Consider the following 9,112-nt stretch of genomic DNA (forward strand, 5'->3'; position numbering starts at 1 on the left):
GGCGGGTTTATAGGGTTATTAAAGTGCTTGGTTAGTTGCGGATGAAGTGATTGATGGTAAATTCTGTGTTACCAAATGGACTATGTTTTGGACGTTGAAGGTTATGGGCTGGAGTTGTATTTCAAGTCATGTCAAAGGTATCAGGAAATAGTGCTTGGTGTTGAGGATCCGAAAAGGTAGACTGATGATAAGAATGATTGGGACGAGGTTGATCTTGTAGGTTTAGTTGGTAACCCCATTTGACTTTTGTCGGGGCCAAGGATGTTTTGAGGAACATAAATGAGGAGAAATAATGATGTTGAACTTAGGGCATGAAGTTTTCTTGTTAGGCATGTAGATCGCCTTAGGAAGAATGGTTTAAGTAGTCGGTTAGGCGTTAGTGATTGATTACGTCGTTGATGATTTTAAGGAGACAGTTGGGTGTTAAGCATTCTTGTTTTTGTACTCATTTTCCTTTGGGGACTTGTCGATATGGCATTACTATGTGGAGGTTCTTTTCTAGTGTTAGGTAGTGGTCGTTGTGGGGAGTATTGAGAGTAATGCATATTTTCTTGTTATGATGGTGTTATATTAAGGATGTTGGAGGAAGAATTGGTTGGTAGTGGCTTGATGGTCTGGTGGGATGATAGGTTTGAACTGTTGTTTTAAATGAGTGGTAGTAAAGATGTTTAGGTGTGATGTTTAGTATTTATGAGCTTAATGATTTCAGGTATGATCCGAGGATGAATTAGTGATTGTAGTTATTTGTTATATGTTGTCATGTAGGTGATGGATTGTGTGCCAGTTGAGGCGATTGTGGACGGTGTGGTCATTAGAGTCAGTGAGGACGATGTTGCCATATAGACACCTTTTTCTTGTGGCGAGTAATGGGTTGTTGTGACTAAGGTCACTGGTTTTGTGTGCACGGTGTTCAAGGTAGTGTCGCCTTGAAAGGTGAAAGTGGAATGGGTGGTAAAGTGACATTTTACAGCTTAGGGATTGCCATTTGGGAGTGACGATTTTATGATGGAACAGGACGCGGTGTCGGAAGGGCTGTGATTATTTCTAGTGTTTGTATGTCATGAGTGTTGGTACTCTTGTCTGGTTGGTTTTGGTTAGCATGAGTATCGCGGTGTAGCGTATGCGAGGTTCCGTGTTAGTAGTATTTGACGGTTCGTTGGTGGCGAGTTCGCCTAGGTTTGTGTTCGTAGTTCTGTATGTGTTTTCAGTTTGTTCTCCTCCTTGTGTACAAGGAGTTCATTTCATCTCAGGTGAGATTAGGTGTCCATGGTTGGACGAACGATTAGTAGCGTATGACAGGTTGTCGAGTGCATTCAGGTGCGAGTCGTCAGTCTCTTGTGAGAGCAGGGTTCCTTACCCTTTTCGTTTGTTCTAGTCCTAGCAATGACATCGTTTAACGTGAGTCTTGTTCTTCATTTTGGAGTTGTGCGCGTCCGTGGGTGGACGGACCTGTATGTGGTTTGTTATGTTGTTAGAGTTCATCAGTAGGGTTTGGTTAGTTTGGTCGACTCACTTCCACGGAGGGAGATAAAGTCGTCGGTATTTAGTAGCGTTTGTTTGGGAGTGGTCTTGATCGGTAGAATGCGAGGCACATGTTGCCGAATAGAAATTGTGTTTCCGGTGTTTGGTACTAGCAGTGATGGCTAAAGGATGTGTATTGAATGGCGGTTTGAGGATGATTAGATGATGTGAAGTGAGTCGTGTACTCAAATGTTTTTGTAGGTGTTTAATTCAAGTAGTGTCTTAAGGTTTTAGACATGAGATGGTTTTATTGTGTGCTTTGACGACGTAAGAATTGAATCGAGTAATGTTATGATGTTGTTTACCTGGTGTGGATGTTATGAGGAAATTAGAGATCTTTAGTGCTGGTTGATGGTTGTGACGTTTGGTGCTGTGTTGTTTTTAGCTTGTTCCGAGTTGCATGATTAAGGAGTTATTGAGATTCTTAGAGCTGGTGTGTGATTGTATAGTTGTTAAGGTTATGTGGAACGATGGATGGATTGTGAGTGGATCTCTTGGTTGTTTTGTGGATCGTGTGAGACTATGTTTAAGGTTTGGACCTAAGGACTGGAACAACGTCTGTGCTGAGATCGGATTGAGGATGAGAATGACCTGGCCAACCATTTCTCTTGAATCAGTCCCTCTTTAGCATGGTGTTGGGTCAAGGGTCAATAATCATTTTGAATTGTTAGTGACAGTGAGAACACGGTTTTAAGCGTTGTGTTGTTGTGGCAGTGTAGATTCAGATGACGAGGGGTGTTAGATGGTACTAAGTGTTTGATAAAGGGTATACGGTACGATCATTGATAAGTTGTTTTATTGTTTTGGTGACTTATGATTATGTAGTTATTGGGAGTTTTATTTTTAGACATCTTGTGGTTACTATGTGTAATGATTGCCGAATGGTGCGGTCGGTAGTCGCTTGTATCGATATGTGGTGGTGTAGCTGTGTGTTAGGTGAAGAGTGTTGGTCTAATAGAGATGCATAAATCTGAGTTGAGCTTGATTGTGAGATGGACGGGATTCCTCGGTTGGAGTCTTGTGTGTCCTTTAAAGGATGAGTTGGACATAGATGTTGTCATGTTCAGTGGTCAGGCAACTATTCTTCTTCCGGGCTTTGGAGCTTTTCGTGGCAGTGTTGAGTGGACCGGCGTCCATTTTGAGTTGAGTATAATATAGAATGTACTAGTTGGTTTTGTGTTGGGAAGTTGTGGGAAATGAGTACCCTCATAGGGTGGTGAACATTGAGTTTTGGTGACAGTGGTTTCTGAATTGCCTAGTTACGTTTGGTGTCAAGGGCAATAATGTTGGTGAGTTCATGGTTTTGGGGTTTTGTGAGGTTTCTCGGGAAGGTGTGCGGCTGTGGGCCTCCTTCTTTAAGGAGGGTAGATTTCGAGGACGAAATCTTTTAAGGAGGGTAGATTGTAATTTTTCTGAAATTCGTCATTTTTCTTTTTTTTTGGAATTTTTCATTCGTGCAAGGGCATTTTTGTCCTTTCTCACCGACACCGTGGGGTGTGCCGGGTATGTTCGTAAGTTGGTTGGAGCATTTCATTGAGTTTAGGACTCTTTGAGATGCAAAGGTGGTCATTTTTGTATATTTCTTTTCGAGCCGGACGGTTCCGTGTGGGACTTGCTACCGGAATTGTTGCATACGGGAATTTCAGTTGGGTCCATTTGCACCTCATACATCTTATTTATTATATTTTATGTGGTTGTGGATTATTAAGTGTGTATGTATATATATTTGTGGTTAAAATAAAAAGGGGAAAAGAAATTTTTTTAATTAAGAAGTGGTAGGACCCACCACTTTACTTATAAGTGGCAAGGAGGCCATCATTGGCCTCACAAATTTTCTCTCTCTCTCATAACTCACTTTCTCTCCCTTTTCTTTTCTTCTTCTTTTTTTTTTTTTTTCACGTGGGATTTCAATCTTTGATTTCTCTCTTGTCTTTTGGAGTTTTTAGATGCCGTTTACGAAAAATTAAAGATCGCGTTGAGATCTACGATTTGATCGGAGCAAAAGTGGTTTTGGTGCACCCTAGGAATTTCTAATTCTAGGGCTTGGATTGGATAAATTGGGGGTTTTTGCATCTAAGTGAGGTTAGGGTTTCTAAGTCCCAATTTCTTGTTCCTTTATGAATTTTCCTTCAAAATTTGATGTCAAGCATGCTTAATTTGAGTTGATTGCTTTGAAAATGATATAATTGTTGTATATGAAATCTATGATTATGTGCATTAATTGAATTGTATGAAAAACATGCCTAAGTGTTAATTTCCATATCCATGATGTTTATTATCTTACTAGAAATTGGTATGTGGAAGCATGTTAAATTGTGTAGTAGAAATTCTTTCATTTTCATAGTAATGGCAAAGTATGTGACATGTATTCATAGCATTGGGCATGAAAAAGGGCAAAATGATTTGAAGTGAATGAAATAAAAATGAATTTTTTTTTTGAGAAAAAGTTTTGATTAAAGTGGTTTTGTGGAAAACCCGGTCGCTGCGGAGTCACCAAAGGGCCGTGGCGTTAATATAACCTAGAGGGAACTCGGGAAATCACCTTAGCGTGGTTGAGTAATCTGGGTCTCAAATGACGCCGCAGAGGTACCAAGGGTCAGGGACTGTAGCCAGTCCTTTTGTTCTATTCATTATTTGGATTCACGGGTCACAAGAGGTGTGCCTTAGGCACCACCTATTGAGCAAACTTTGCTCACCCCTTATATCCATTTTTTGTCATCTTTTGTATATTTGGTTCCATTCTTTTGTAAGGTCTCAATCCATAGAAAAGTTTATTCATTTTTGTGAACCGTAGTCATGTATTGTAGCCATAACACTTGATGGTATTTTGAAGTAAAATGAGACTATGTAATTATTTCATGATGAATGGGTAAAGAAGTTATATTCCGACCAATTATAGATACCTTTCAACTATATTATATCACGCTCTATTGCCGTGAATTCGGAATTTGATTGCATAACAGGTCCAGCATAGGTTTGGTTCATAACGAGCACAGTTGTAAACCATTCCAGAGAGTTTAGGGGTGTGAAGCCTTGTTTTGGCAGGCTGAACCTCACCATTAGCCGACCGAAACCCCAGGTTCGGCCAACCGAACCTCCTTCACCAGCCGACCGACAAGCTATTTTTGGAAAGCCCCAAGAGCACCTAGTTTTGATAACCGTTTCAGCCAGCCGACCATGTAGGTCAGCCGACCGAACCCGCCCTGTCAGCCGGCAGACCAAGGGCTTTCAGCCGGCTGATTCTTTCTTTTTGACTTGTACATTTGACCATCTTTGTAAAGTTGTTGTGCCTTTGGAGTATTTTAGACCCTAGACTGACTTGTGTGAGAAGTATTGACGTAGGAAAGGACGGTATTGTCCTTAGATGACCTCGGGTTCGGGTAAGGACCCAGTTAGCGATTCGGACCCTTGGGTTCGGGTCATTATACTATCCACTTCATCCAAGTGATAGAAATTTCTCGGTTAGAGTTTTAAGCTTGAGAATCATTATCCAATTATAAATGTTTGAGAAAAAAAAAAAAGTAAGCTTAAATTTTGTATGGTTCACATTGTAACATGACCTCTTTTTTCACTGATGGAAATGAAACATCAAACCACAAGCTAAAATTAATAGAATTGCAACTGAGTAAATGCCTTGTGCTTGTCAACTCAAAGTTTGATCCTTAGTTCAATAGCATAACATTTTCTTTCTTGTTTGATATCAATCAAGTTCAGCTCAAATAGTGTTTCCAGTCTCTTTCACTAAACAAGTTGAGTTTGAACAGCCCTTACCAAGTACCAACTGTCTCAACTTGTTGGGTTTGTAAACAGAGACTTGCTGAAAGTGTACTTGTATCAAATTTCAATTCAACTCGAATTAAAGCTTAAAATAGTAGCCACCGTGTTAACAATGGATATTAATCGAGATGATACATCTCTCCTCTCCCAATAAAAAGGTTGAATGTTGGAGTCCTGAGAACAATGTGTTTGCTCACCCAGTCAAATTCGGTCACAAGGCTTAAATTGAGTTTTAAAAAGTCATCAATTTGGGCCAACTGTGCACAGGAAGCCAAATATTCAAATTGACTTGATTCTGTTGCAGTTCAAGGGCTAGTGTCAGTTGCCTATCTTAAAAGATTAGATAAAGCCCATGAGATTAACAAATTAAATCTAAGCAACCTAAACTTGAATGTGTTAATTAAGCATGAAGCAAATTTGACCTCAGCTTGAGCTTAATATAATTTTTACCCTGCTAAACTTAACAACCCAATACTGTAATTCTATAGCTCAACATTGCTCAGTTGTGATCAAAAGGAAACCTTAAACCCTAAAAAGCTACATCAATTGGCTCTTGACAATACTTAACTATAAGCAAATCAATATCAAATGATATGAACCAAACAATCCCTTTCATTGCCTTTTGAATCTATTGTAAGTAACAAGAATCCAAAATTTTCATTCTCAAGAATTAACATGAAAAAACAGAGAGGGTAGAGTCTGTGAGCAAACAAGAATTAACAGAGATGATTAACACTGACCCATCAAGCTAAAACCCATGTACAGATTGATGTGAGACTCATCTGTTAACAATCGATTAACAGGCCCATCAACGAGTCAGAGGGTTTCTGTGGATCTTGAAGGCCAAGGCCGCACAAACAACCGATAAAACAATCGGAAACTCAGTGCACAGGCATGCGGCATCCGATCTCCGGCGACCCATAATTTCTCCTGCCTGAAAAAATGGCGGCGCCGTTGCTTGGGGTGGCGTGGGCATCGGCATACTTGGGTCCTCTTCCGGTACAAAAAGGCCGTCGCCGCTGTAGGCAGAGTAATCGAGGATGGTTTTGATGCCGTGGACGGAGACGGTGGTGGCGTAGAGGTCGGGGTGGCTGATGGGAGAGTCGTTGATGGTGAAGTTGAAGGGAGAATTGTTGGTGATGAGAATGGTCTTGGAGGGCAATAGAGTTGGGGGGCGAGTATGGGTCTTGAATCGTCGGAGGTCAGAGAAAGAGAGGCGTTGGGGGGCAATGTGGTAGAGGATGATGAATGGGTCGAAGTTTAGGGTGGCGGTGGGGAAGTGGGAGATTGCGTCGTTGCTGGGGATGAAGAGGGTGGCCGCGAGTGGGAAGCCTGATAGATCGGCGGCGGAGAGGATGCCTGCCCAAGCGCCGAAGTCTCATTAGGGCGTCGATTATGTTGTTGAATTGATCATCTTGCGGGTCTGATACCTCCGGTGGTGGCGGAGGCGGTGGTGGTGATGTGGTGGTGGGTGGGGGAGGTGGTGGCGGTGGTGGTGGTGATGTGGTGTTGGGTGGAGAGGTTGGTGCTTGGTGCGGTTGTGGGCAAAGGGACTGGTGATGTTGATGAGATTGTAGGCCGAGGACATGGTGGTGATGCTATGGTGGGTAGAGGGGGAAGTGGTAGTGTGCTGGTGGTGGGTAGAGGGGGAAGTGGTGGTGTGATGGTGGTGGGTAGAGAGGGAATTGGTGTTGGTGGTGGTGGTTGTATGATGGTGGTGGGTATAGAGGGAATTGGTGGTGGTGGTTGTATGGTGGTGATGGGTGGAGAGGGAGCTGGTTGTGATGGTGGTGCCATGGTTGTGGGAAGAGGGGGAAGTGGTGGTGATGCCATGGTTGTGGGTAGAGAGGGAAGTGGTGGTGGTGGTGATGGTGATGGTGATGGTGATGGTGGTACGGTGGTGGCCGGAGAAGGTGGAGGAGACTGTGCTGTTGAGCTGAGGCAAAGGTTGATGATGATGGTGAGGGCCGTCAAGAGGGGGTGGTGGAGAGGGGAGTTTGCCATGAGAGAGAGAGAGAGCTTTCTTTTCTTGCAATCTTTCTTGATGTAGAAGCAGATTCAGAAATGTAGTTTGTATGCACTACATTAACCGTGATAACTAACAAGTAACAAATACATACAGACGCGCACACACTTTAAAAACCCAACTCTCTCTTACACACACTTTAACAGATTTTCCCGCCAATCTCTTGTAGATGAGACTCGCAGTGGTATTTTGGGTATATATATATATATATATATATATTATGTAGATACATTAGGAATTTAGGACAAAAGAATAAGAAAAAAGAAAAAACGTGAGGCATTTTACTTCATGAATTGATGTAAAAGATAAAATTGAGAGAATCCAAATCCCTCCCCTCCACAGCCAAAGGGGTCACCTTTTGCTGGTGCAGTGAAGATCATGTGCTTTTGGTCCTTTGCATTGCAGTGCACATATAAGAGAAAGTGATGTAAGTAATGTAATGACACCAGATGACACACTTTTATTGAAATTATTTTATCTTGCTAACCATATATATTACCTGCAATTTCTAATTTAGTATATCTGTCTTATAGCACATCTCAAATGTTCAGTTAGCGAATTCCAGCCAAAATTGTACTGCCTTGTGGTTGTGGGGAACCGGAAAAATTTCTTTGCCCACTGCCATCGTGTAAAGCACATTTAACTGTTCATTATTGGCATATGGCATATACGCGATTGTATTATATGAACAGTCCGAATGCGTTCGTTGCATAGTGCAACGGGCTCAATGAAAATTTTCTCGTGGGACTAAGGTTGGGCCAATCCACCTAAGCTAACACATGTACAAACGGACTTATTTTGTCTTTGTTACTTGTGGTCTCTTAATCCATGAACTGTAAGTTTCTTGGCCTCCAATATCCAACAATACAAAACCAACATTGGGTTTCATTTTATTTCTTCCACACACACAATAAATGGCCTCACCAACCCATATCTTTTAGGCTCGGAGAGACTTGTACATCTCCTTTTATTATTATTATTATTGTTGTTATTATTATTATTTTCGTGGGCAAGTTAATAAGCCAAACTACATTCAGTGTGTTGCAAAGCTTTCGGGCCTTAAAGTTATACGAAACATGGTGATTCGCTGAGAACCAATAATGGGGCTAACTTTGTTGGGCCTTACTCAGGCAAATGGATTGGACAAAAACCTCACTTCAGCATAAGGTGGACCTCACTGTCATAAGGCCCATACCAAACAACCAACTAGAAAAAATGGTCATGTCATTTACTAACAAAATTTTTATTAATTTTTAGAATCTCTCTCTCTCTCTCTTTCTCTCTCTCTATTTATAAATATTTATATATGTATAATGAATAATATTCTTCCTACCACTATCTTTTTATGAGACAACTGCAAAAGTTGAATCTAGTTGTTGATCATTATTTATTTCAAAATTATTCTCAAATATTGTATATGAATGCGTGTTCATCGCTAATAATGGGGGATTGGCTTGTAACAGTTCGCCTATTACCCATTTGGTTTTGGCTATATAGGTTATTTGTTGATTTATGATTTTCTTTTTTCTTTTTTTTCTGTAATTTTGATTTAGGCTCCGTAAAATGTTTTTCTTGTAAAATATTTTCTATATCAGCTTTTGTGCACATTTAACAATCTCTTTTTCAATGTTCATTACAAAACGGAAATAATGCCCACAATTAACTCTCTATCTCTCTCTCACTTTCTCCGGTGTTACTCACCAATGGGAATAGTACCCCCTAAACCATCTCTCTTCTCATTGCTTTTTCTCTTTACGCTAAACCATCCATTCATCTCCTAATTACTTT

General features: G+C 41.0%; 1 protein-coding gene across 1 annotated transcript; it reads right to left on the bottom strand.

Moving 5' to 3' along the window:
• Positions 1-5,913: 5,913 nt before the first annotated feature.
• Positions 5,914-7,095, bottom strand: LOC132269457 (uncharacterized). Its single transcript, XM_059770651.1, has 2 exons — positions 6,729-7,095; positions 5,914-6,657 (listed from the first exon to the last, which is right to left on the bottom strand). Exons 1-2 carry the CDS (start codon positions 7,093-7,095, stop codon positions 6,107-6,109), a joined length of 918 nt encoding a protein of 305 aa, XP_059626634.1. The 3' UTR covers positions 5,914-6,106.
• Between the last annotated feature and the right edge of the window lie 2,017 nt (positions 7,096-9,112).

Source organism: Cornus florida, unplaced genomic scaffold (genome assembly GCF_030987335.1).
Source record: "Cornus florida cultivar Cherokee Brave unplaced genomic scaffold, ASM3098733v1 CherokeeBrave_3.0.0_Hap2_Chr01, whole genome shotgun sequence".
Taxonomy (NCBI): Eukaryota; Viridiplantae; Streptophyta; class Magnoliopsida; order Cornales; family Cornaceae; genus Cornus; species Cornus florida.